The sequence below is a fragment of the Anopheles coluzzii genome, chromosome 2, assembly GCF_943734685.1.
Source record: "Anopheles coluzzii chromosome 2, AcolN3, whole genome shotgun sequence".
Lineage (NCBI taxonomy): Eukaryota > Metazoa > Arthropoda > Insecta > Diptera > Culicidae > Anopheles > Anopheles coluzzii.
This window is the reverse complement of record NC_064670.1, coordinates 102,865,698-102,892,595: the sequence shown is the minus strand read 5'-3', so window position 1 is coordinate 102,892,595 and position 26,898 is coordinate 102,865,698. Positions and strand designations below refer to the sequence as shown.

The window sequence follows — 26,898 nt, the reverse complement described above, 5'->3', positions numbered from 1 at the left end:
GGCGGCATCATTCCGGCGACCATTCCGGGCGTTTGAACCGTCATAAATTTTGCAGCTTTAATATCTGGTCCAGCGTTATCAGCGGCGCGTAATCTTCGCTCGTCGATCGTACGGTTTTACATATTATTTCGGCTCGCGCAAGGGGCCCCAAACAGCAGTTCAGCGGTCGGTAAGATGAGACGGTTGTGAAGACAAGCTAACAAGCCGCCTGCGCGCCCCGAACTAACACGCGTTTTGTGCAGCAAAACGCACGATCGTTTGGGCTGTTGTTGGGATAATTAGATATCGTGTTGAGTCGGCGTGAGGAGAAGGAGCGGTGGAACTATCAGACCCAGGCAGCGGTGAATCAATAGTCGTCTGCTTGGGTTGCGTAGCCAAGCTCTTGTTGTTGTTGTTATACGAAGTCCTAATAGGATGGGTGAAATAAGAATATTTATTTCGCTCGTCCATTGTTGGATGATTTGCAGTGACATAACAATAAGAGTTTTTTTTTAATTGCTGATACTTGAACAATATTGCAGAAGTGTGTTTTGGGTATAACATCTTCACAATTATCAACTCCTGTCCCTGCACTAGATCTCACTCGATGACTCAGTTTAAACTGTGTTCCTAATCCTTGGAATGATATGAGTTTAGTCCTTGGTGTTAGATTCTTGTAAGCAATTGCTGTGTCCAATAGCCAGAAGTAGCTTTTAAGGCGAAAGGATAATGTCCAGGCACTAACACAGAGTTGCACGCTCTCCATCGGAATCAATTCCGTCCCACAGGTTCCACATGTGTAGTGCAGAAGAGCTAGATAAAATAGGCAAAAATGTGGAGCTGAACAACTTTGGAACATTTTTGGACCCAGTTCTGAATTTCTGGTGCTGTCCGTAAAACGTCTGGAATCAACGGAACCGTCATATTCGTCAAAATCTGTGAGAGTGTAGGAATCGTTGAAATCATCGGAATCATCCGGAACTATTTGGAATCGTCGAATAATTTTGAAATTCGGCAAATTATGGGATGCTCCGTAATATTCCGGAGCAAACTTGCAAATAAAAGAAGTAAATTAGTCATAGACATTTTTTTCTTGACGTTGGAATATGTGTTATAATTTGTAGACAAGAACGAGATACAAACTTGTGTGATATGGTTTAAATTGCACATGATGGCTATTCTGAAGATTTAAACGTTTCTTTATTTAAAACGGGCGATTCCGATTATTCTTACGATTCTATACGGTTCTTACGAATCTGGATGAGTGCGAAGACTCCGTTTTTTTTAAATGAACGATTTCATTTTTTTGGAGTCGGATTCGGAATCACCCTAGTTGGAATCAGATGTCGCTATTCATGTTTCGAATCCATCACTAGGTTCGATTCATACACCACGCTCTGGCACGAATCGAACAAAACTTTAGACTTGAACAAACCTATTGAATTATCGTCATACATCTAGTACAAATAAGGCAGCGCTCTAGCAGCAATCGAACACGACATCGAACATGAAAAATATATGCGATTTGACATGTTCGATTTGATAACCAACAAATCGAACATGTCAAATCCCATACATTTTTCATGTTCGATGTCGTGTTCGATTGCTGCTAGAGCGCCGGATAAGACAAGCATCATCTCGAGCCTGTCAAATTCCATGCATTTTTTAAGTCTGATGTCTTTCCGATTGCTGCCAGAGCGTGATGATCCTTGTAAGAAGTCGTACGAACTTTTTGTACACTCAGTTTGTAATCGCATATGACTTGCTAAACCTACCGAGAACCTACCAGTACCCGAAGCACGAAGCGCTCTGGTAGGTTCTTGTTGACCACCCACCACTACCGGTTACTTTAAAATATTATATAAAAATTATTGCATTAGTTAGAAACTACTAAAGAATACTGTAGACGATAAACTAAAACTAAAAATTATGTTTTCACTAAATTATTCAATTTCATGTCTTATCACAAAGCACCCGTGCGGAACAACCCTGCCTCGCGGTGCAAAACGAACGATTTAACGAAACATTTTTAACGAATCTCACACCATCCCAACTGACACTTGTTGCGCGCTGTCAGATTTTCTACGCAAAAAGTGATGTTGTTATTTTTAATCCATTCCTCCTTTTAGTTGTTGTTTCTGTTGTTTTTTGTACCTACTTTAAAACACTCTAAAAGTGGTGTTTAGTGTAAATGGTTAACTAATAAGTAAGCAAAACGAAGGGAAACAAACCCCGGTTCTAAACCGATGTGATAGTGTGGTGTAGTATAGAATACCTCCACACCGTGATCCCCTCCACCCGAAAATGCATCGTCTGATGGTGCGTGGAGTAGTGCGTGGAGCAGCAGCTTCAATAGATAGCTCCAGCCGGTGGGTGCTCCCGGGCCCGAAGTTGCTACACACGGCAAGGCCGTGCTTATCGGACGCAGGCAGCAGCGGCGATCGGCGGACACAATCGCCGGAAACCAGCGCGTCATCGGCGGCAGCACCATCGACAGTTGATAGTGCTGATAAGGTGAGCGCGGGCAAGCAAGGGCCAGGAAAGAAGACCGGCGGACCAACTAGCTAGCCGGGCAAACACACTCGAAACGAACGATGCGACTCTATTTACATGGTTGCAAGGAGCAAACAGAGACGTAAATTGTAGCGAAGAAAACTGCACATTGGAATTGATTCGAAAGTACGGGAAAGGCGCAGCAGATTGGAATTTAGATTAAGAAATGGAAGAAATGGAAATAATCCAGACGCCAACAGTGTGTTGGCACTGATTTTGGAGTAGTTTCCCTAACCATACTCAATCAGTTATCAGTCCTCTTGAGCTGGATGGGATGAAATCAAGTCCTTCTTTAACAACGGCTTCCCTTCGGACCATGCGGAATAGATAGTAGAGCTATCAATTAGGGCTACTCAATAGTTACCGTTGTCTGTCTACAGAACGAGGCACTTGAGAATGAAGAGGGGAGATTTTGCATATTGTTTTTGAAGAAGAGGCACTAAATCTATCATGGATATTAACAATAATTGACAAGAATTAATATTTTAAAAGCAACGACATTGTTGTATCGCTTCTGACACTCAGGAAGGGTCGATAAGACCACGTATTTTGATCTTCCTTTTTTAAAAAAATGCAGTTGGTAACAATCACTTCCACTTTGTTGTTTGAACGATGCAACGTAATGCACCCAATGCGTCTTCCGGGACTTCACAAACATCACAACACATCTAATTTCGTTTGCATACATAAATGAATCATAAGGTTCGGTTCGAAAAGCACCTTACAACAGCTCTTGGGGAGGGGAAGATGATAACGAAAAGAAGGTATAATATTTGCCATGTAAATGAGTACAAAGGTGGATATTTCATTTCTTCTTGCTTTTGTGCAACGATTGCTTTTTTCCAGTCGTCAAGCAGAATTGATACCTTTTTGCTCCCGGCCTCTAACGAGCCTTCGCGTTTTCCCATTCAATTAGCCGCCTGTTAGCGAACAGATGTTAACGGTGAACACTGCTAACGATTAGCAACGATGTTACCCGATCGGTCAGAGCGATCGATCTGTAACAGCAAAAGCAGCAAACATCAATATTTACCACCAAGCTGTGGTTGCAGCTGGGGGGATTTAAGATCGAAGAAAGAATTATTATTGAAAGTGCTCTAAAAATAGAAACGTATTTTCAGCTAGGTCTCTAAAGAACTGATAAAATAAACAAATTAATGCATTTAACTTTCCAGAACAAAAGCACAACATAAACAACATTGACCCTCAAGGTGACTCACCACAACACTCATGCATCTCCCCCTCTTCTTCCACCGGAACCAAAATTCGGTCACATAAACATAAACGAAAGCATAAAAACACACATTAACTCCACCGTTCCAGTGTGTTCGTGAAGCATCGTCGCCGTTCGCGTACAGAGGGATCGAAGAGAGAGAGAGAGAGAGGAAGCTGCGGAACATGCGTGGTAGCGACCACCGCCATGGCCTGCCTTTGGTCACGTCTTCACTTTCTTCCTTCCACACGCACACGCACGGCGAATGTCTTCGACACAGCATAAACGCGCTAGCATAAAACATAAGCCGATGGGGGGGGGAAGGGCGCACTCTATGTATAGCTGTATTCGTGTACCCTTGCGCGGTCCTGTCCCGTGGTGTGCGTACGTGCCGTTTCGTCCGTTGTTTACAAATATAACGTAAAGCCGAGCAGAAACGGCACCACCACTCCCCACCCTACAACCCACCTTCTTACCCGTCCCCGTTTCACGGTCGGCGTCGCTTCTCACACACTGGTTATGGTTTTTTCGCTTCGCCCGCCTCACAACAGAACAAATCGAATAGTGAACGCGAACGGTCACAGCCAACTACAGCAGCAGCAACAGCTTCGACGCTCAGCGACAGCTTTGGACGGTTTCACAGCTATCTGCGAATATCGCTTACCGAGCGGTGCAATCTACGCTGCAAGTACTGCATGCCGGCGGACGGTGTGCAGCTGACCCAGAAACAGCAACTGCTAACCAGCGCGGAGGTGCTCCAGCTAGCCAGCCTGTTCGTGGCGGAGGGCGTCCGGAAGATACGGCTAACCGGCGGCGAACCCACCGTACGCAAAGACCTGACCGAGATCGTTGCCCAGCTGAAGGCCACCAATCCGCTGCTCGAGAGCGTCGGCATCACCACGAACGGCCTAATGTTAACGCGCCAGCTCGTCGGGCTGCAGCGGGCCGGGCTCGATGCGCTCAACGTCAGCCTGGACACGCTGCGGGCGGCCCGGTACGAGCAGATAACGCGCCGGAAAGGCTGGGACCGGGTGATGGCCGGCATTGACCTGGCTATTCAGCTCGGCTACCGGCCAAAGGTGAACTGTGTGCTGATGAAGGGTGAGTAGAGAAGCGCAAAGTAGGCTGTATTTTTTTGACTTTGTTTGTTTTTAGATGTGTTGTGGAGTTTGTTGTGTGACCGCACAAAACCGAACCGAAGTGGTTGTGTTGTGTTTGTGTGTTGTGTGCAGAAGGAACTCAAAATTTGAAAAATACGTTACAATCAGAGAAAAAGACTGGATTATATGGAAAATGAAGAGGAAAAAGAGGGAAATATCGAGTGGAACTCGTTCAACCTATAACGAACGTTCCCTAAAGTTTACGTGACGGCGCTGGTGTCTTCATGCCAGGCAAGTGTGATAAGCGTTAAAGCGATAAGGGTCGAAAAAGGGCCTCTAAATTGCCTCAAGCAGGGTTTAGAATGTGATAATAGTTTGGTGTGCATGTGGTGATGAAACGATAAGTTCGAAACACTGCTGTATGTACCAATCGTGGCGGGTCTTGTTGTGCGGTCTTTGATTAACCTCATTGAAAGCCCTTTGCATTTAATCACGTGGTTTTGATTTGAATTTGAAAGCGTGTTTAACACGCTACAATTGCTTTGTGTGTGTATGTGTCGTGTGTGTGTGTCTATTTTAATTACTCTTCCTGTGTCCAGTCTTTCTGCTGCTACGTGTGCTCCTTCAACCCATGGAGCAATGTGACGTATTTGTTTTTTAAATTTTGTTTTTAATTGCCCCACACAAACGCAAACACCTCCCCGGCATTGCCATTCCGGGTGACTGTTTTGTGTGTGTGTGCCACACCCACCACAACATCCCACACACACACACACACACACACACGATCATACCTGATCACATTACGTTTCTCATTTCCCCCATCCCTCTGGCCAGGCTTCAATGAGGACGAAATCTGTGACTTTGTCGAGCTGACGCGCGACCGGAACGTGGACGTGCGGTTCATCGAGTACATGCCGTTCACCGGCAACCGGTGGGACACGGACAAGATGGTACCGTACCGGGCGATGCTCGAGACGATCCGGGCCCGCTACCCGGCGTTCGAGGCGCTCCCGAACGGCCCGAACGACACGTCCAAGGCGTACCGGGTGCCGGGCTACCGGGGGCAGATGGGCTTCATCACCTCGATGACGGAGCACTTCTGCGGCAGCTGCAACCGGTTGCGCATTACCGCGGACGGCAACCTGAAGGTGTGCCTGTTTGGCAATACGGAGGTGTCGTTGCGCGATGCGCTGCGCAGCCCGGGGTGCTCGGAGGACGATCTGCGCTGTCTCATCTCGGCCGCCGTCAAGCGCAAAAAGAAACAGCACGCAGGTAAAGGGTGTGGCACGAGGACAAGGGGAGAGAGAGAGAGGGAGGAAGTTGCATCGGCAATGATGATGATGTGTGTGTGATGCAAGTGTAATAACAGGTTTTTTGCATTCCTGGCCCTACACACACACACGCAACTCGCACCCGATGCGCAACTGGAACTTCCATTTTCGTTCCAACCAACCATCGCGAACACTGTGCCGGTGGGATACTGATGTGTCCCTCGTCCTCTCTCGCTGTCGAGCGCCTGTTTTTTGGGTTTCAAAATTCCTCCTCACTCAACACACTTTCCCTTCGCAGGAATGCTCAATCTTTCCCAGATGGAAAACCGACCGATGATACTGATCGGTGGGTAGGTTCGGTTTCGGTGGAAGATCGACCAGGATAGCCGCAGTTTTTCACGACGATGATGATGATGATCACCCCCCTTTTAGGTTTAACGAAGCAAGCAGCAACAAGCAGCAGGGTAAGAGAGAGAAAGAGAGAGGAAGGAACTGATGGTCAACTTTAATAGATCCAATGATCGCGCGTTTGTTGATTGCCTTCAAATGGGTGCACAAAAGGTTCTATGACCTCCATGGCGCATATTGACGATATATTGCTTCAATGGTGCGCGGTCAGTATGCGTGGTACACGCGGTGTATGCATGTCTGTGTGTGCGTGTAAATATGCTTTGACGGAGAAAAGGGAACCTCCGATAAACAAACAAGCCCGCGGCCAGCGATCATAACCGGCTCAAGACGGTAGTTACAACACCCCGTTCGGAGGAAAATGATCAGAAAGAAGAGCGCCTCAAAGTGGTACAGAAATTTGCACACCAACACCAACACGTTCGGGCGGAGAAAATTGCCGACCGGCCCTCCCCACTACAAACCGTCAAGGTTCGGTTAATGTTTTGCTGCGCAAAATACTTTTCTGTATCGATCGGTGATCCGTTGCGTTTGACAACCGTTGCGCGTTTGACCTTCTCCAGTAGACACAATACAGTGCTGGCTGTGTGGTTGAGTGTACTTTGCTTTATTTTCCCCATTGAAATGGCTCCTTTGATTTATGATCTTTACTAATTGAAAGCATTTTATTGTTTTTGAATTGCAGGAGCACCAGCACGTTCCACCACCACCACCACCAACACATCCTACGCACAAACCTCCACCCTCTTCCAGCGCCGTCCAGCGCTGCAACTGCAACAGCCCCACCGGCACTATGCATCGCTCAGCCACGTGGACGTACACACGGGCCGCGCCACCATGGTCGACGTCGACGACAAGCTGTCCTCGAAGCGGATCGCCAAAGCGCAAGCGACCGTGTACGTTGGGCCTACCATCGCGGCGCTGATCGAAAACAACGAGCTGAAGAAAGGCGACGTCCTCTCGATCTCACAGATGGCCGCCATAGTGGCGGCAAAGAAAACGTCCGATCTGATCCCACTGTGCCACAACATCCCGCTGTCCTCGATCAAGGTGGAAACGAACCTGAACAGCTCCACGCACGAGGTGCACATACTGGCGAAGGTGAAGTGCGACGGCAAGACGGGTGTGGAGATGGAGGCCCTGACCGCCGTTTCGATTGCCGCCCTGACCGTGTACGACATGTGCAAGGCGGTCTCGCACGAGATCCTGATCAAGAACATTATGCTGGTGGAGAAGACCGGCGGCAAGAGCGAGTTCTACCGGAAGCAGTTCAGTCACGATGCGTCCACGCTGGAGTCGCGCACGATGGAGGAGCGCACGCCGGAACGGATGCCGCCGGTACCGCCGACGCGCCCCTACCGGACGGATCCGATCGTCACGAACGAACAGTTTGTGCCGATGTACATCTGAAGGCCAAAAGTCAACCCCCGTCGTGTCGTCCCCCCAGTCTCACCCACCAAAAGCAAGCAAAAAGCTACATCCGCTTAGCGTGTGCGTAGCGTGCCGTTGTGTGCCTTTATTCATTAAGCCAGCGTTTCTTTCCTACACACATACACGCGCGCGCGCACCTCCTCCTCCTCATCGATCGTCCACGGCCGTTTGGCCCCAGTCCAGTGCCATCCGGCTGCTGCCACGTGATATTGCCTGCAGCCGTACCACCAGCTCCCCGTACGTCTCGCACGCGAGACCCTTGTGTTTGGAGCCGTCGGCCAGTATCTTGGGGTCGCGCAGTTCCGGATTCACACCGCTCAGCCAGCTCATTGCCGCGGAGCAGAGGTTCGAGTACTTCGGGATGAAGAGTGGTGCTCTTATTGTCCTCTCCGAGCCCGTGCCGCTCAGCGGACAGTGAACCCTCGCATAGCCACGGTTCGTTTCTACGTTCCAGATGTTGGCGCCGTAAAGGCTGAAGATGATCTGGGGCCAACCGTGCGGGTTGGTGGATTTCATCGTAAACTCTACCGGCATGTTAAACACGACCGTGCGATAGTCGGACTCGGTGCGGGCGCTCTGCGTGACGGCCGATCGGAGACCGGAGACGAGTTCCCAGTCCGGGCCGGCCACAATGTCGTACCGGCAGAACAGACCACCACCGTCCGGGCCCATCGGGAAGTGGGCGGATTCGAGCTGGCCCGTCACGGTTAGATGGAAGAAGCTTTCACTCTCGCCGGATGTTAGCTGCAGTTCGAGCATCTTTTTTCACAAACAATAGATAAATACGTGCACACACAGACGGGGACAAACACACGTGGACATGTAATAGAATTGATCGGAAAAGTCGACCAAACGAACGAGCAAAACGAACACAAAACGCCAAGAACTTGCTTTCGAAGGAAAAAAGGGATGCACAGAACCCTGTTGTTGTGTTGTGTTGCAACATATAACCATTTCCATGGCAACGCCACCAATACACACACAAACCCAAAGGTGCGTGTTGACGTTGTAACAAGGCGGTACAAGTGTAAGCATTTTTGGGAATTATTTTGTTAGTGGTTAGCGGGTAAGTGAACAACAAAAAAACAGTGACAAACGTTTAGAAATAGCGTTAGACTTCACACAGACGGGCAATGCGAGTTCGTTACTGTGGGGGGTATTTCTATTTTTTAGGTGTATGTACTTGTATTTTACATCACACAATAAATCACTTGCACAGACTAGTTAGAGGCTGTCTATTGTAAGCAGCTTCCTTGTGACTTACTTTTGGAAAGAAAAGAAAAGAACAACGCACATTTGTAGTATGTTATGTTATTTTGCATCTTATTTTGTTTGCTTTTTTTGTTTAATGCATTTTCCTCGTCTCCTTCTTTGTTCAATTCGGTTTCGCGATATTCGGTATTCATTAGTTAGACGGCTTAAATTAACGATCCAGAACAGGAGGCTATGATACAAGGATTCCTTGACTCTTTCCTATTGGAAGTGAACTTCATATGATGAACATTGGACGTAATGGCACCCTTTTTCGACAGGCGCCTTCTTATTGGATTTCTCCAACAAGAGTGCTATAGAGTCCAATTCCCATTACATTCAGTTCATGTCACATACGGAAGAGTCAATTAAGTGTCCCACAGCTATGAGAACTCCTGGAAAACCCTGTAATGATAATCGTTCTTTTCTTCGGGCGTTGAGTGTTAGCAGGGCAACAACTGTGTGCGCAAAAAGAGGTGAATGGTGTGTTGGAGCCGTTGGTTTTTTCGGTTGTTTCGTATCGTTTGCGAGGAAAATCAATTCCACAACAAGCCCGGCTGCTCGGTTTTCAAAGCCTTCTTGGGGAGGGTTTGGGTGTGTAACATTTTAAGCTCCACTTTTTCTCTTCTGATCCCTCGTACAAAAACACTCACACTGTATTTCTTGTTTGTTTTGAGCTGCTAGCCGGGAAGAACCTGCTCCCACACCGAGGGAAAAAAGTACAAACACTTACACACGTACGCACGGGGGAGGAGGGGGGGGGGGGAACAAATAAGGCTAGCAGAGCAGTTTGGTGGTCCCCCTGTCCTTATAGGTTGCCCACCAGTACGTTCCGGTTGCCGGACGATTTCTCGTCGGCCGCGCTCTCCTCCTTCTCGCTACCGGCCGGCTGGGACGGTTCCTGGCCCCGCACCTTAATGTTGTGCTCGTCCTTAAACTGGTTAATCTCGAGCCCCTTTTTCGTGATCTGCTCCTTTCCCTCCTCGATCAGCTTCTCCAGCTGCGCTTTGTTGAGCTCGAGCTGGGGCAGCACCACCTCGACCGTCTGTTCCACCAGCACGCCACCGATCAGCCGGAAGCACTTCCTACTCGATTCCACCGTTTTCAGTGTGTCGATGACGGTTCTAAAAAGGGAAAGAGACAGACACAGAGCCGAAAACGGGGGAGTTGAAAAAAACATGTGCACTTTGGGAAGAGCTCGCCGGACCAGGGGTGTTCCTCACCCACTCGCCGCTCGATTTACACCCTCACTCACTTGTGCTCCTTCAGATCCATCTCGATCGTGTTGAGGTTGTTGACCAAATTTCGCTGCTGATTTCGCAGCTGCTGAAATTCGGCCGCGATCTCTTCCTGGCTTTTCTTCTCCTTCGGTTTGCCGCCCGTGCTGCCGCCGGCTGGTGGTGCGACTAGTGTGGCCATCGTCTGTGTTGGTTGGTGGTAGTAGTCGATAAAGAAAGGCAACTGTTCGACAACTGGCGCTGGCACTGGTGTGCCTGTTCGGGACAAGGATGCGGGCACACGGGACTTACGGTTTTTTGGAGGATTACTTTATTTGGAAGGATTATTTTCACACCGTTTACGAACTGTTTTTCTCTCTTTTCGCTCGCAGCTCGCTGTGAAAAATGTGAGAAATCGGGAGACGTTTGACGTTTCGCATTGACAGGGAGCCGTTCGGGAGCAGAGTGACCAGAAATACCGATTTATCTGTATTTCTACCGATTTTTGATAAGCCTACCGATTAGCAGATGACCACCCTAAAACTATCGATTTTTCATTTATCCTACCGAAAATCAGAGATTTTTTCAGAATACTGACCGAAAAGTTTAAAACTATTTCCTAAATGATTTAATGCAGTGAACTCCGTATGAAATATGGAAATTACTAGAAACCAGAACCAGAGGAACAAGAACTGCCACTGCGGCAGGTCCGAAGCGGTCGCGTGGAACCCCGAGAAAAGGGAATCGCTACCGCTTAAAAGGAAATGTGCATCTCAATCCTTCGTTGGCTGAGAATCCCTAGTACAGTTTTCAGATCGACAATTCAGAAATGCTTCATTCGTGTGACCGATATGGACCTCATCTGATGCATCTTCTTTAAATAAAAAATTATGTATTTTCTCGCGCAGATAAGCTATTCCCCCCCCCCCCCCCCCCCTCCTCCGCTTAACACATCAAATATACCGAAAACTTTCGATACAAATTGAAACTCCTACCGAAAACTACCGATAAAATATTGACGCTCCTACCGAAAACCGCCAGAAAAATCTGGCCACACTGTTTTTGACGTTGGAATATCACTGCATCTCGCTCATTTTCTCTACCCGTCCTTTACATGCTTCCTTTGATCAAACAACTAGTGGTGGGAGTTCGGAATCGGACCTACCCGATTCCGATTCCATGTTTGGAAGCCGATTCCGATTCCATGTTATTCCGGAGCCGATTTCGATGATCGAAACGATTCTGATTCCGAAAACAACCATAACGCCGATTGATGGAGGAGAGTTCTGGTAACAGGGTGTAGGAACTTGTCTGATAATTTATTTCCGGTAAATGCTTAGTGGCTACAAAACTAAGTACAGGCGGTCCCCGAGATACACGGTACCTCTTATACGCGGATTCGGAGATACGCGGTTTTCTAAATTTGACAGTTCTTTGAGCAAATTGTACTGATTTGACACATCAATTGTAAATTGCCAAATAATTTCCGTTTCGATCGAATGTTAAAAACTATTTCAAAAGGTTTAAAACTGTTATATTCAGTCAGAATCAAATCAAATAATTCATAAAGTGACTGAAACCGCCCCCTACTTGCAAAATTACACAAAAATTAGTGATATTTTAGCTGGAAATCACGAGATTCGACTTACGCGGAAATTCGAGATACGCGGTATTTTGCGGCCGTTTTCGGTCCCCATTAACCGTGTATCTCGGGGACCGCCTGTACAGTAGAGCGCCATTTATCCGGGTACCTTTTATCCGGCTGTCCGTTTATCCGTGGCTGTTGAAAAATGACAGTTCAATACAATGGTGACATTGCGTTATGAAGAGGATATTTGAAAAAGCGGTTGACAGAGCACATTCTCATTACAAAAGGCACAATAATTCAAGGCAATTTTCAAATATTCTTATGAGAAAAACATAAAGTCATAAAAACTGGATTATTTTTATCAAAAAATAAGATAACTTTCCAATAATTAATCAGGAATTGGTGATAAAATATATCGTTTGACTCATTATCCGTGTTATTCGCATATCTGGGCGAGGTCAAGTCCCGAGAAGCCCGGATAAACGGCGCTCCACTGTATTCTGTGGACTTGTGCTGCAGTATCTAATTTTTGTGGTTAAAGTAAGGCTCAGCCCTCTACGTTACATTGGAGAAGCGTTACATCCCTTAAAATATTCCCAAGCAGCATTTTTATTACAGTTTTGTCTTCCAGGCGACCGACCAGTGTACATTATTTGAATAAAAAATATTTTAAATTGCGATGAAAAAAAAAGTTAATTGCTTTAAGATGAATCGATTTCTAGGAGATTTAATTTTTAAATAACAATTAAATAACAGGTTGAATATTTTTCATTGTTGCACTATGATTAATGAAAAAAAAGTCTGAAAGAAGGAAGCTCATGAACACTCCAAAAGCTTTCAATTGGAGTAACATTTCCTATGATTAGAAAATATAAAATATAAAAAATATTTATTGAAAAATATATATTTTTAAATTATATATTTGAATTATAATTATTAACTTTTCAATAAATGTTTCCGGCCATTTCGAATAAAAATTACTTTAGATGCAGGGGCTCTTTTTAAAAATGAGGTTAATGAAGTTAATAATTACTTGTAAGTATTTCATTATCCTACTTTATCAATTAATGGTTAAATAAATAAATAATCATTTTTTATTATTTACCCCTTTTATGTAAAAGATTGATATAATTATAATTCTAGAAGTTGTTACAACTCTGATTGCTGTTAAAAATGATAGCCTAATAATAATATTAGTATATATTTATACTAAACAATTATCAATGAATTTATCATTATTAGCGATTGCTGTACTTATTTATGTTTGTTCAAAAATTTTAGCTCTTCTAATTATCATATAAAAGAAAACAATATTAAGCCATGATAATCTATTAATTTGCTCATCCACGGCGGTTAAAACAAACGTTCAAAAATGCTGCTTGGGTTTGTGATAAACAGGCGTTATGCGTAACGCTAGCGTAAAGTAGAGGGCTGAGCCTTACTTTTACCATTTTTGTTAATATTCTAAAAACTTGCCTCGATTACCGACGATGGATTTGCAATCGATTTTTTCTTTGATGGCTTACCGCTATATCTGAACGACAGTAAACAGTTGTGGCCGATACTTGTGAAAGTATTCAACAAACCGAACATGCCCGTGATGCCGGTTGCATTATTTTATCAAAACCTGTATCAGTCAACCGTTGAAGAAATGAACGAGCTACAAAAGAACGGTTTGATGATGCATGGTCGGTGCTACTGGATGAAAATTCGATGCATCACCGTGTGGGGCGTTTTCCAGCCAATAGACCATACTTCTTTTTGCAACGAACAATATCCGCCGATTCCAGGATGGATGCAGATTAATTGCTTCACCAGTTTGTGGGAGAATATAGTAGTCCTTATGGCCCAGAATTCGTAAACAGCAACGTACACAATCTGTTGCATGTTTACGAGGAGGTGTTTAGATTCGGTGAACTGGGCACTATGTCTGCCGAAGAGTACGAAGAATATCTCCGCAATTTTAGGCAAATGGTGTGGCATAGCAAACGACACAGTTTCGGCGCAGGCAGTTCAGCGGTTTTTAGTTGAACGCTCTAAGTTCAACCAGTGAGTTCGGAATGTATTTATTGGTTTGGTAATGATATAAGGATTAGTTTTGTAATTGTGTCTTTAAAATCTCTGCGGTTGACTGGTGGAGCAATGTATATGGAAATGATTATTAGGTTTTCGTTCAAAAGGTTAATGACAGTTATTTTTTGAGTGTCCCCAGTTATGAAATGGCAATTTGCTCTCCTAATATCCATACACCTTGGTTCAGCTGTTTAAATTTGGCCAGAATGCGATAGCGATATATGTATGATGTAATTATCGATGTCTCTCTCACTCCGGCGCTTTTTTCAAAGCTTTCGAGCCAAAACTCATCCAAAGTTCGCTTTTAAACTGCAGTAATTGCAAATTACAGCTGTTTTAACCGTCGCCAGTGCCTCCAAATAAGTGCGAATTTCCCTCGCCGGCGACGTTTTTTTTTAAGTATTTATGCCGGCTTTTTTACGTTTCGCGACGGTTTTGCGACGGAAAAAACTCGCCTGGTGTGTAAGAAGTGCACGTTGCTTCTCTTTTAAAGTTGAAAATCACATTGAGCGTTAACATTTTTTCTTCATCATCTTCTAGATGCCACGAACTACATGTCCATGTCTGATTAATTGATGGTTGATTACACGTGATCGATTGAATCTCTATTTCTTGTGGAAGGCCATTCCCGGGCTATTTGTAGAAAACTTTTCCCTCATGTTCCTATTTTTAAAATAAATTAGTGAAAAATATAAATGACTACAATTTTCTTATTTAATAAATTTGGAAGGTTACTTAGCTACTATCTTGACTACTAAGCGCCTCCAGACAAGAAGATTGACACTCGGTACGGCTCCGACATGAAGTTTGCCCCTTTCCGTTGGCCCCACCGGGCTACATCATGGCCAAGGTCGGAGACCTCACCAAAGGATCGACGACATAGCTCTCCCCAGCACCCTCTCGCCCGTTGGGCAGCAACATTCTTCGCGTATAATAAAACACACAACCCAACACAACTTACCTGTCTGATCGATCCGCGTACCGGGATTGATGCATTTTCAGCGGAAATGGTTTGCACTTGATATGCACTGCACGAACCCATGTCAAGTTTAACACGCTCAAAGTGAGCAAGTAAACGTGTGTATTGGTAAACACACCAACACTTGATCGAGACATGGTTTACCTGCCGGTTGTTTTTTCTTTCTTTCTATTTTTGATCATTATGCAATGCACAAAGCACATGCATATTGGCCAAACGGTCAAAGCACTGCTGTCTGCCAATCTCTCCCCGGCCCCTGGCGGATGTGTTTATTGGGCGAAGGGTGCACAAGCCGAAAGGCGAAAGACGCGACGGAAATGGCTGGCAAAAAGAGGCATGTATCGGGTCGTGTAGTTATGAGGAAGAAATGAAGCATAAAATGTAACTAGAATGCATTTCATTAGAAGCACCCTCGAGGCAACACAGTGGAATTGGAAGTTCTCCAGTCAAGTTGAACGACTATTATCGTCTTTTTTTTTTTTTTCGAAACACCAATAACTGCGTGTGAAAGCCCCGTCAGCGACCAAAACCCATCGTGTTGTGTTAAGCTCACTGCGCTGCTCGTAAAATTAATCCCCCTTTAGAGTAGACTTTTCAATGTGATCACGTAGCCACGGAGCCGCAAGTGCATGATTGTCCGTGAGCAGTAAAAAGCACGAGCATGCTGCTGCGTGTACGCACCTGAACGCATCAAGTTAACTGCGCGACAATTGTTTCTTTCTCCATCCTTTTTCTCTCTCTCTCTTTCACTGTCACCGATCACAGGTGAAACTAGGAAGAGAGGCTTGCGGGCGTGAAAAAGATAAAGTGCCACTAGAAACCAACCATCCTCCCCTCCAACCCCGCAGGCAAATAATTATGTGAGAAATGCATCCAACGCATCCCTCCCAACCCAAGGGAACCCGGTTTTAAAACTGGCACGAGCAACCCATTTTACGTAGCAGCAACATTTGCTTTACGAACGCTCCGGAATCCGGCCCCCTGAAGGATTCGTAACGATTACGGTCAGCCCGGTCCGGAGGGGGTTGAATCGAGTCCTGAGACCCTGCATTGATCTAAATACGAGCGGGCGTTGCGGTGCGCTGTGGCTGTGTGTCACGCACGGAGAAGAAGATCGTGCGATCGTGCCGTGGTAGTAAAAGTTGCGCCCGCAACAACTGCAACGGCACAACAACTTTGATCAATGGCACCACCGTGTGTGTGTGTTGATCGTGCGACCGATTGCAGGCCAATTTCCGGTTCTTCTATTTTGCTTCCCCTTTGGCACGGGGTGGGTGAAAAAGTGAAAGACACTTTCCACCTTCACCGAGGGGGAATAGGCAAGGATGATGTTTACTTTCGCACTAATGTTCTATTTTCGAAGCCGGTTTTTATGCTTTGCTGCAGCACCACACCATAAACGCATAAATGACGAGGAGGAATAGGAATTGCGTTGACAAATCTGAATGGCTTTCGAAAGGGACTGTTTAAATAATGGAGCAATGGGCGAGCTAATGGGCAGAGTGTGTGTGCATGCATAGCCATCTAGCGGAATTAGAAGGAAAGCAGCACGAGTTATATTGAACATGTTATTTAATGGGTCGTCGTTTTGTTTCGCCTCTCAGCTCGTTATGTGATCTCATTTGTTTACAGTGCGTTCAATTCCGTTTTGAGCTGTTATGAAGAATGGAGCTCATTAGGAAACGAATGGGCCAGCAATTTATATTGACGATCAACCAGCAATTATCTTCATCGACCGTATGGCTCAGACGGCAACGCAAGTGACTGACAGCACGCTTGTCTTGCGTTCAAATCTCGCCCGCGTAACACATTATAATGAAGACTCGCTCATCAAACAGCTTTGAAAAGCATTTATTCCAATAAGAAAATGCATAATTTATATGAATATCTCACATCGCATTATTATGATATAGCAACAGCCCCACATTACGTTTATGGAGTGTGTCAAATGCATTAAAAAAGCCTTTACAACTTCATTTTTACGATGCGTTGCCAGGGTCGTAAAGTGTACCGAAAAATTAGAACAATCTTCATTCCGCTTGCCAGTCAGGAACGGCCGCTACGCCACAGCACGTTGCCACGTTGCACGTTCAAGAAAATTGTGACAACAATACGAAACTCATCTAATTGTAATGGTAGTAAAATGGCGCAGAAAGAAACGCACACCCGCTTCCATTGCTTTGTCGCACCACTGGGACACAATCTGGGCCACACACTTAAATCACAAACCGTCCCAGATACCTGGTTTTGCTCCATCTATTTCCATCCTGGTTCTGCTGGCCTTCTCTTCCAGGTGATCCATGCAAGTCGGACTTTATCAAAGGCACAACACATCGCGTGATCTACCATCCGTCTGTCGATCCGATCCGATCCGATCTGCGTCCTGTTAGCCGATGTGAGCGGTGGAAATGCAGCGAAAAATTGAAATCATCGCCTCATCGGGTTCTTAATGGTTTCGCTGTTAATTTTCCTTTCCAAACTGGTCCGGTGTTTGTTTTTTCCTAGTTTCCTTCCTGACAGGTAATAATTCCTTTCTTTTTCGCTCCTGCCCGAGCTGGGAGACTCTCGGCTGTGCAGTCGGCTTATTCACTTTCGATTCTGCATTCAGTTTTCCCCCGATGATCTATCTGTATTTCCACTCTCCACTTCCTTTGAGTCGCGTTTGTTGCTCGTTAGTGCATTCAGCTTTTTTCAAATCTTTCCAGATTCCAGTTTCTGCGCTGCGCTCCGTTCAGTTTTCATTACCCACATTCTTGTGTTGATTCTCTCATGTCTCTTCCATGCGCTCGGGCGTGTGTGTGTTTTTCTTTCCATTTTCCTCCCGGAACCCGGTTTCCACTCAGCTGGGAAAGGAAGCTTGAAAGCTTCACAGCAAAAGCAGCAGCAGCAGCAGCATCATCGCCTCTATCCCAACCTTTCCCGACCGGTGAGAGCTTGGTGAAGGTGAAGCTCTCCATTACCGACGCATTAACGGCCTTGTTTCCTACGGCCGGTTGTGTACGGGTGCTTTCCTCTCCCTGGGCCGCTGTTGATATACACGATGTGCGGGAGATGCACGAGGTGCCACCCGATACAGTCACAGTGGTTAGCGGTGCATCTGGTACAGTAGTGGTGAGGATTGTGTGTTCGAGCTTGCTGTTTCATTTACACCGTTTTGTTGGGGATGCTAGCTTGCATGTAAGAAAGAGTTTGTTTTTTTTTTATTTCATCGACATGAATTATTAACATGCTTTCAAATATAAAAATAGGTTCACCCCAGTGACAGTAATGCATCAAGCGACTTTTAAACGGGATCTAAACGGCTCAAGCTCTCAGCCTAAAGGGCATCTTAAAAGACTTCGTTTAACAGACGGTAAACCACTGGAGGATTCTAAAAATAGCAAAAAATAAAAGCTGGTGGAGCCATCTCTTGGTGGGATGGCTAGGTAGTGGAGTTTTTCAACAAAGTGAAGTAAGCAAACAAGAAGCAACCGGAAATTGAATAGTGCTTGATGGTATAGATGCCAGTGTATCTGACCACACGACAATTCTTATAGATTTTTGCTCGGAAAGTTTGAAGGGTATATAGGAATTTATTAGACTTATTAGATTTATTTATTATTAGATTTATTAGATTTATCTATTGATTAGAGGAATTTATTAACGATGAGTAATACAGGGTTTCCCACGATTTATTGGTTGGTTCCCATCAATTTTTGGTGGGTTTCCCATATTTTTTTGGTGCGTTGCCACGATTTTTTGGCCGTTTCCCAGAATTTTTTAGTCCAATTGTATCGATATCCAATCGAAAAATACTAATAAATTATGGGAACGAACCAAAAATCTATGGGATACGATAAAAAATCGTGGGAAACTCTTCTTTCCAGTCATTTAAGCGTATTATTCTCTTTATTTCCCCGGTTTATAATATTTGTTTGGGGAATGGGTATTTTATAACATAAAGATGCAGCAGTACAACAACCCAACTACCGTTGTCGGTCAAGGCCTGTCTGTATTTACCACTAGTGGACTTAGCTTTCAGGGACTTAATGATTATCCATAGCTCGATAGTCAGTTTTTCGTATGGGGGCTCGGTCCATTTGGGTCTTGAACTCATGACGGGGATGTTGTTAAGACGTATAAGTTGACAAGTACCACCAGAACGGCCGCAGTAATACAACTATTTGTAGCCTTTTTTCAGAAGTGCATCTGTTTCTGTGCAGTAAAAATTTAATTTATATCATTATCTAGTGTGATACAAACTGGAATTATAGCTAAATTTTCAATTGAAAAAAATTCAAAAATCATTAAATTTATATAAAAACAGAAAAATAAGATGTAAAAGTTACAGTGATACACGGTAAACCAAATTATGATTGGGTTATTGCTCAATTAATAATTACTTTTTACTAAAACAATGAGCTTCATTTAAAAGCAATATTGAAGATGAAAAAAGGAATAATTTGAAGCAAATACCATTACTTTGAAATTTGAGATGTAACAATGAACAATCTAGCTGTGATAAAAGTAAATACAGTAAATAAAAAAATTAACAAAATATAACAAAATTAATTATCTCAACCAAACCGAATAAAAACCCTCAAAAACAAATCTCTTCCACATCTGTACCAAAACGCTCGCCACTCGCTGTGCGTATGCGCGCCGCCACCTCCAGCAATGGTGCCCCGCCGCACATACGCTTTTCCAACGCCGATGATCGGACGAGCGAGCGGAGCGGACGAACGAACGGGCGAACTTCCGAGCCGAGCGAAGTAAAAAGCGTTCCCGCACCGAAATCCGTCCGTTCAGTTAAGCTTCGACGTCCGCGCTGGATAGTCGACATTTCCCGGCATCTCGCGGCTTTTTCCATTTCGCGCTTGGTGTTGTTCATCTTCCACTCTGCTCGGCCGACGAGACGGTTAGTTTTCCCTCTGCGGGTGCTTGTGTGGTGCGATCTTGAATCTTGGAAGCAGTGAACCAGTGCATCAACGGCAGCAGAATTGCACGAATTCGGGGGAAAAAACTGTTCACCTGTGACGTTTTGTGCGAAAGCAAGCGTGCGTTTGTGTGTCTGTGTATGTTTGTGACTGGTGAAGTGTAACTGCTGACCGGGTGCTTTGGACAGGGCGCACTTCTTGCGGTTCTTTGAAGCACTTTGAGCAATTTTTCGTGATTTTTTTCTGCGGCACAAACGAGCCCACACAGAGCTGGCTCAAAACCGCGATCGAAAGAACGATGCATTTGCCACCGAAAGATTAGGGCACTGAGGAAACTGATTCCAATTCCCGCTTTGAAGTTGCTTGTGAAAAGCTGGTTTACCGGAGCCGGAGTTGGAGAGATAGAGCAGTTTTCCCGTTCGTTCTCGAACGTTTCTTTCCCAGCCCGCGTCCTAAACTAGCTGAAATAGATTGTACTATTTTAGTTTACCTTTTACTCTCCCCCGAGCCCCTGGATGAAGCGACCGCCCAAACTTATCGGGCAGTTTTATCTGTTTCCGTTAGCCGCGGCTAATACCCGGTTGATACCCGCGGAGCGAGACCTTTTCCGCCGATCAACGAATTTCCGTTTTCCCGTGCACACGGTCATTTTCAGCTGCTTTTTTTTACTTTTCGGCTGCGGGCAAGGCGTTACGTTGTGTCGAAAATAATCATCGCAATAGTGTAATAAAGCAACAGTTGGGCGTGTGTGTGAAATAAAAATCTAGATCATTTTGCGTGCGTGAGTGTGTATCTTTGTGGAGATAAAGCACCACACACCGGGCGCGATTTATGATTATGCTTTCGTTTCGAAGGGGGCCCGCTTTTTTTCCTTTTTTCTTCTCCTTCGAGGTTGAAAGGCGTGCTATCGTGCAGCAGAAGATCGCACCCGTTTGGCGCGAAATCTAAATTAATAGCTCATCAATCATTGTGCTTGTGTGGGGTTTCCTTGAAGGAAGTGTTTGCTGGTGCTGCTGCTGTTGTTGTGCTACCACAATTGCGCTTGAATTATTCGCCTTTTCGTTTGGGGAGGAGTAATTTTGATTTTCTACCCTTTTTTTGGAATTACAAACAAAAGGATGCTTTATTTTTAGCTTCAGCTTTGAGAGCTGCTAGTAAAATAGGGAACGCGGGAGAAAGTGCTCTTATCTGTATTGAAATTACGATTACTTATGAATCCATCTTTTCCTCTCCTATCAAGTGAACAAATCAAAAAGAGGGTGTGAACAAACAGTGTGCAAACAGTGTGCGTTTTAAATTGATAAAAATAGTTCAGAAGAGCACGAAAAAAGGAAAGCTTTTTCCAGGACAACTACGCCTTATTACAAGAAGCTACGAAGACAGAACGACTTGTACGATGAACATAAAAATATCATTACTAGCTTTAATGGTAAGTGTTTAAACATTATTTATCATAATCTTGCTTTAATTTGTAAGCGTTTGCTCTTGCTCTTGAGGAGTATAATTTACAAACATTATGCGTTTACTATTCCGGACACACAGCCGGAACAAAAAAAAGCCTCACAAGCCACCGTTCAAAATCACTCATCCGAAAACGGTCGCGTCTACACGTGGTTTTGCTGTCTTTAAAAAAGCCCAAAATCTTCACTTTTGGGCAAAACAAACAGAACGACAAATAAATGCACAAAACCATAATGCACATGGATGTTTGTGGAAGTGTGCCAAAACGGTTTGTCCTACGTCTTCCTCTCTCTATCGTCTTATTATAACCATTATGGTGCTTGACTGCATCGTCCAGTGCAAAAACTGTGATACCAAGGAGAAAAAAACGTACAGAAGAAAATAAAATTCAGGTCGGTACACCAGTCTAGGTGCTGTGGCAATGTAAAAGCAACGGGACACTTCTAAGACAAATATCAACTGAACAAAACAACACCGAGCTGGCATAGTGTTTTGTGGGCCTTTTTTTGGGGGAGTGCAAAACCGGTGAAGGTGTGTGGGAGTTTAAAAAAAGAAGGTTTCTACTTTAAAAATCTCAACTCCGACCACCGTGTCACCACCGTGTGTTCCGGCTTGATTGTTTGCCACGGTGTCATTCGGTGCGTGTTGGTCATCATGAGCGAAAGCACGCTTGGAACCCACCACCAATTTCGGTAAAGTGACGTTACCATCTTCGCATCGCAGCATGGTGTCATCTTTTTTGTCGAATTTTTCCACTGCCTTTCCGTCCGGTGATGTGTCCCAATTCGCAAACAAAAACGGGGGGAGGAAAAGCATACAGAAGCTAACTTAATTAACGATGTATCTAACACCACCTACCTAATGGGAGGGTAGTTTGTGCAAACTTCATGCTCGAGTTAGTCACAGCAGTGATAGGAGCAGGATAAGCAATATAAAGCAAAACAAGCAAATGAAACCACTAACGGCGTGCGAAGTGTGTGTGTGAGGTTAGCTAATCGGGATTATAAATCGTTTCCAGCTTTGATTTTTATTACACTCAAATTAAATTTGCCTAATCTGTGCAGTGTGCTTCACGCGAGAGCCTTGGCGACCCAGTGTGATCCATTGTGATGATATGTTTTCAGCTGGTTTGTGTTGCAAAAAGCAGACAATGATGCATAAACACAATGACGGTATTTGCGAATTGATTTGCTATCGTGCTGCAATAACTCAAAACTAATGATACTAGCCCGCACACATATAAACACTGCTTGGTGCAAAAAGGGAACGCCATTTTTCCATTGTTTTGTTGCACTATCGGGACAGCAAGGCTGTTTCAATCGCGCCCAGACTGGATGCTGCCAAATCGATAAGAAATACGCTTGAGGGATAAGTGAGGAAGAACCTACCTTACCCGGGACAAACGGACGGACGGACTGGACTGGTGCTAACAAAAAGCAAACCAACTCAACTGTAGGGCTCCTCAAAGGGCTCGTGCGATGCGATGCCAAAAGTACTTGGACGCGCTTGTAAAGGAAAATGGGGAGTGTGGGACAGAAGGCAAAAGCAAACGCCGGTGAATGTGTGCTGTTTGTTTGTTTTTCCTTCGCTTCGCACCGTGCGGTAGGTTTGGACCATCTTTTGGCCGGGCGTCCGGTGACTTTGGTGGTGGTGCTGGTGTTGTTTGGTCGGAGATTTATGGACGATCGCCAGTAATAGATTCCATCCACGGGGCTGGCGGGAAATGATGCTGCCCTTTTCTTACGTGACGAGAGACGCGGTAGCGAGTGGAAGAATTTGAGTGTCTTCTGCATTGGAGAGGAAACCGGCACAAGAACCATTTCAACGGGGCAACCGAAAAAGGGGATAGGAAATAGGAACTTAAAATGCGTCGGAAAAAAACAAAATCACAGCATAGTAATGCCTCAGGTACAAAACCAACTGCACCATACTTACCCAAACGTACACACACACATACACACATAAGAATGTGTGGAAAGATTGGTTCAATTACTGCGCGTTTGTTTTGTTTGTGCAACGAGCGACTGAGTGCAAAGGAAGTGACTGATCTAAGGGAAGCGATTCTACTTGTAAAACCATTTAGATTTAGTTTAAAAGTGCTTCGGAAGCGTGATATACGTGTTTTAGAAGCGAAAAAATACAAAAAGCTGCTGAACGAACGATTCCGGTACAAAAGACTTCAACGCTGGAAAAGTGACGAACCTTACCCCAAGCGTACGATCACTTTAATTGATTGTTAAAAACAAGATCGAGACACTTTGAATCCAAACACGAGTTTTATTAATTGTGTCTCATGCATTTCTTTGCTAATCTGCTTCTTTTGAGGGCAACATAATCATAAAGCAATGCGTGGACGTGATTTAGCGAATTAGCGGGGAAGGTGGAAGGGAAGGAGAATCTCAACCCATTTGAAACGGCCCATTGCTACCGACACTCTACTCCAAACCATCCGGGCCGTGCCCATTTGCCGCTCACGCGTTTATCTATGCATGAACGGGCTAAAAAGATACCGTAAGCGATGGCCATTCGGGTGAAGAATTTACGCATATTTTAAGCCCGCATTGCACCATTGCCCGCCCGCCTTCGGGAGAGAGAGAGAGAGAAAGTATAGAGGGAAGGTGGAAAAAGGGCCACAATAGTATGAATCAGTTTTGAGGTTTATGTGTACTTTACCATTGCGTTTTTATCGCTTACCTAGACCGCGTGAGTTCCATCCCACGGTGTCCGTTACACGCTGCGGTTTTTGGCTTTTCCTCGGCAATAGAATTGCGAAATCCACTATGCTGTGTGTAGTATTGTTCCTGCGGGACCGGAGTTTCCTAATCAAATAGAGGTCACACTATTCACAGTAACAGTGAGGTTACAAAAAAACTGCTTCAAAAGAAAGTACGTCTTCTTCCGCAAAACAATCAAACAGGCAGAACACAAATCAGACCACCGCATGTGGGCCAGTTTAGCCATGATTAGTCATTTGTTTGCTGGATTTAACACCTCCGAAATTACTGCCACTGATCCATATTGGGCAAGTAGGTGTGCCGCGCATACAAATCCAGCGCTTCGGATTATGATAATCCGGCACTGTATGCTGTATGCGCCGGGCAATATAAATCGGGCCACAGCGGGCGCTATAGTCGGTGGGGCGAAAGCGTGCGTAATAATAACAGGGCCTCATTTTCGAAGGCGAAGGAAGTACCGTATTAAAATTAAATTGTTTACCTTTCACGCGAGTCCACCCGGGCGCAGTGCATTGCAGTGTGCAGTGCGTGAAGACGTTTAAATTAAGTTTGGTCAGGTAGAGAAAGAACCAATCAATAAGAATCGAATGGAAGTGTAACTATCACTGCTTACTGCACTTCTTTGCTCCATATTTGGAGCCGATTAAATGGAGGTTTAATTTATGTGCATGGCGTGCTAGAAGCAACTATAGATTCCACTTTCTCCAGTATCGCTTTCACGAGGGAGTAAGGGGAGATACATCGGGAGATACATTCCCCGAAAAAAATATAAAAACCCATATTTTGTTGCTCGAACAAAGGCAACAGCAACAAGCAAAAAAGAATGCAAACGAATCTGAAACCAAAGAGCAACACATCTGGCTTGGAAATTCATTTTGTGAATGAAATTTGCATTCAAATCGTTTGCCAATGGCACGGCACGCCTAGAGCAAGCCATTTGCTTTCGGTATGAACAGACAGAAACAACAAAAAAGATGAAGCTTCAACACACAAATCTTCCACAGCAGAACGAACAAATTGAATGGTTGATTTGCTAGCGTTGTCTTGCCCATACAGCACACGGCTACGGCTCCGCCGACTTCCCCACGGAACGGATGAGGTTCTCGCGCAACGGTTGCGATTTTTCTGCCGATTTTTGCAATTTTTGCCTTCTCACTGCGGCTCAATGTTCTTGTGTTTTAGTTTCGATCACACCGACACCGACGCTGCCGAAGAAGCGGTGGCGAAGTTAGTCCACGCTGATTATTTATCTTCCACGCCCGATCGGAACAATTTGTACGGTTTTGGAACCAACTGCGGGATCCTTTCGCTCCTCACTGTGCCCAAGGATCGCCGATGTTTGCGCGGCGTGATTGTGTTCGCCGTTCCTTTGCGCAACGCGCTTGCGTGCCGCACTTGGGGGAATTGAAATTGAACGGTTGCGTGATGTACCGCGCGCTTACTGTACGATTGCTGTTTGCTGTTTGCCGCAAGTGGTATTTATTTTTCACTTATCCTTTTGTTCTTGCGCTTTCCCGCATTGCAGTGCACGTGAAGGCAGGCCGCGGGGGGAATTAGAGATGAGATCGTCCTGAGCGGACGATCGGAAATGGTCCCTTGAGAGTGGGCTCTTGAGGGCCTGTTTTCTGTGACTGTTGTGTGCAAAATTCTAGGTTCTAGACGAAATAAAACCTACAATCGGTACACTTTGTCTGCCTTGTTCGACTGGTTTGTCTCTCTGTTTCTCGTGATCAATCAAAGGGAAACCGCACACGATCATGCGATCGGAGTGCAATGGCACTCGAGTTCGTCGTCTTAAGCAGCGAGCATCCCCGCGAGGTTTGAAGTTCAGGCTTAGACCGCGGATAATTGAAACATAAATCATTTTGCAATCAAACACAGTGCTACAACATGCTGGTAGTTTGCTTTTCTGCTCTATGCAATTTTAATGAGGCTGCCTTCTGATCTGATTCACTTCAGCGGTTTGCTGCTTGAATGATATTGGTGTGTTTGTGTTTGCCTGGAATTAAAGCTTGATACAACTGTGTCGTCATCCCGTACCTGTACCAGCGGGTGTACAGCAAACAAACCTAATCGTGTGATGGATCATTCCGGCACTACCCTGCTAAGCCGCTTAATTGTGATGATGTCTTCATCTTAACCCTCCCCAAGAGGTATCCCCAAAACCACAACTCGAAAGGAAATCGAAAATCCCAATCAGCGGCCGGCATTGTTGTGCCACAGCCTTGGCACAGTGTTTTAGCGCCGGATATTACTGCCCCATTCGCTCCAGACCCGCGCGCTTTAGTGGAACCCGGAACATCATCGACCCGATCATGACATTGTCCCAAATTATGAATATTTGAGGGAGAAAAATAAACACACATGGTTCACACACACACACACAACACACACACAAAAGTGAAAGGCACGTTCCCTGAAAGACGATCGATTAGCTTCGGAGTTGCTTGGGAGTTCGCATTATCGCCTGTACGGTGGATGGAAGAAGGAAAGAAATCTCCCGTAAAAAAACCCGCAACGACTTGACCCAATTAGTGACAATTTCTCGGTGATGCGCTTTTTGGGGCGGAAGTTGACTCGAACGCAAACAGAGAATCATCTCCAGTGACGATCTCGGGCAGGATTAGCATCCCCAACCTATCCGCAGTGTGGGCAGGTTTGACTGGGTTTTTGGGCAGCATAATAATACAAAAATATATTCCAAACCCACCAAATGCCGG

The 26,898-nt window shown here is 45.2% G+C and overlaps 4 protein-coding genes across 5 annotated transcripts in view; 2 read left to right on the top strand and 2 right to left on the bottom strand.

Moving 5' to 3' along the window:
• Window positions 1-2,041: 2,041 nt before the first annotated feature.
• LOC120948367 (molybdenum cofactor biosynthesis protein 1) lies at window positions 2,042-7,971 on the top strand. 2 transcript variants are annotated; one of them, XM_049606916.1, is made up of 4 exons: window positions 2,042-2,493; window positions 4,297-4,846; window positions 5,683-6,120; window positions 6,418-6,568. In XM_049606916.1, exons 1-4 carry the CDS (start codon window positions 2,284-2,286, stop codon window positions 6,471-6,473), a joined length of 1,254 nt encoding a protein of 417 aa, XP_049462873.1. In that variant the 5' UTR covers window positions 2,042-2,283; the 3' UTR covers window positions 6,474-6,568. The 2 variants fall into 2 exon arrangements, with proteins under 2 accessions (XP_049462873.1, XP_040220548.2); XM_040364614.2 differs by lacking the exons at window positions 5,683-6,120; window positions 6,418-6,568 and adding an exon at window positions 7,213-7,971 and having other exon boundaries at window positions 2,047-2,493.
• Window positions 7,972-8,013: 42 nt separating this feature from the next.
• LOC120948368 (B9 domain-containing protein 1) lies at window positions 8,014-9,181 on the bottom strand. Its single transcript, XM_040364615.2, has one exon. The coding sequence runs from the start codon at window positions 8,715-8,717 to the stop codon at window positions 8,106-8,108; it is 612 nt and encodes a 203-aa protein (XP_040220549.2). The 5' UTR covers window positions 8,718-9,181; the 3' UTR covers window positions 8,014-8,105.
• A 79-nt stretch (window positions 9,182-9,260) lies between these two features.
• On the bottom strand, window positions 9,261-10,864 carry LOC120948369 (probable prefoldin subunit 2). Its single transcript, XM_040364617.2, has 2 exons — window positions 10,465-10,864; window positions 9,261-10,333 (listed from the first exon to the last, which is right to left on the bottom strand). The coding sequence occupies exons 1-2, from the start codon at window positions 10,626-10,628 to the stop codon at window positions 10,018-10,020; spliced, it is 480 nt and encodes a 159-aa protein (XP_040220551.2). The 5' UTR covers window positions 10,629-10,864; the 3' UTR covers window positions 9,261-10,017.
• An 8,997-nt stretch (window positions 10,865-19,861) lies between these two features.
• Window positions 19,862-26,898, top strand: part of LOC120948156 (uncharacterized) — a 44,641-nt gene continuing 37,604 nt past the window's right edge. Inside the window, exons 1-2 of the mRNA XM_049606906.1 lie at window positions 19,862-19,963; window positions 21,223-21,411. Of these exons, the coding sequence (XP_049462863.1) occupies window positions 21,379-21,411 (33 nt within the window). The 5' untranslated portion in view covers window positions 19,862-19,963; window positions 21,223-21,378. The remainder of the gene's footprint in view (window positions 19,964-21,222; window positions 21,412-26,898) is intronic.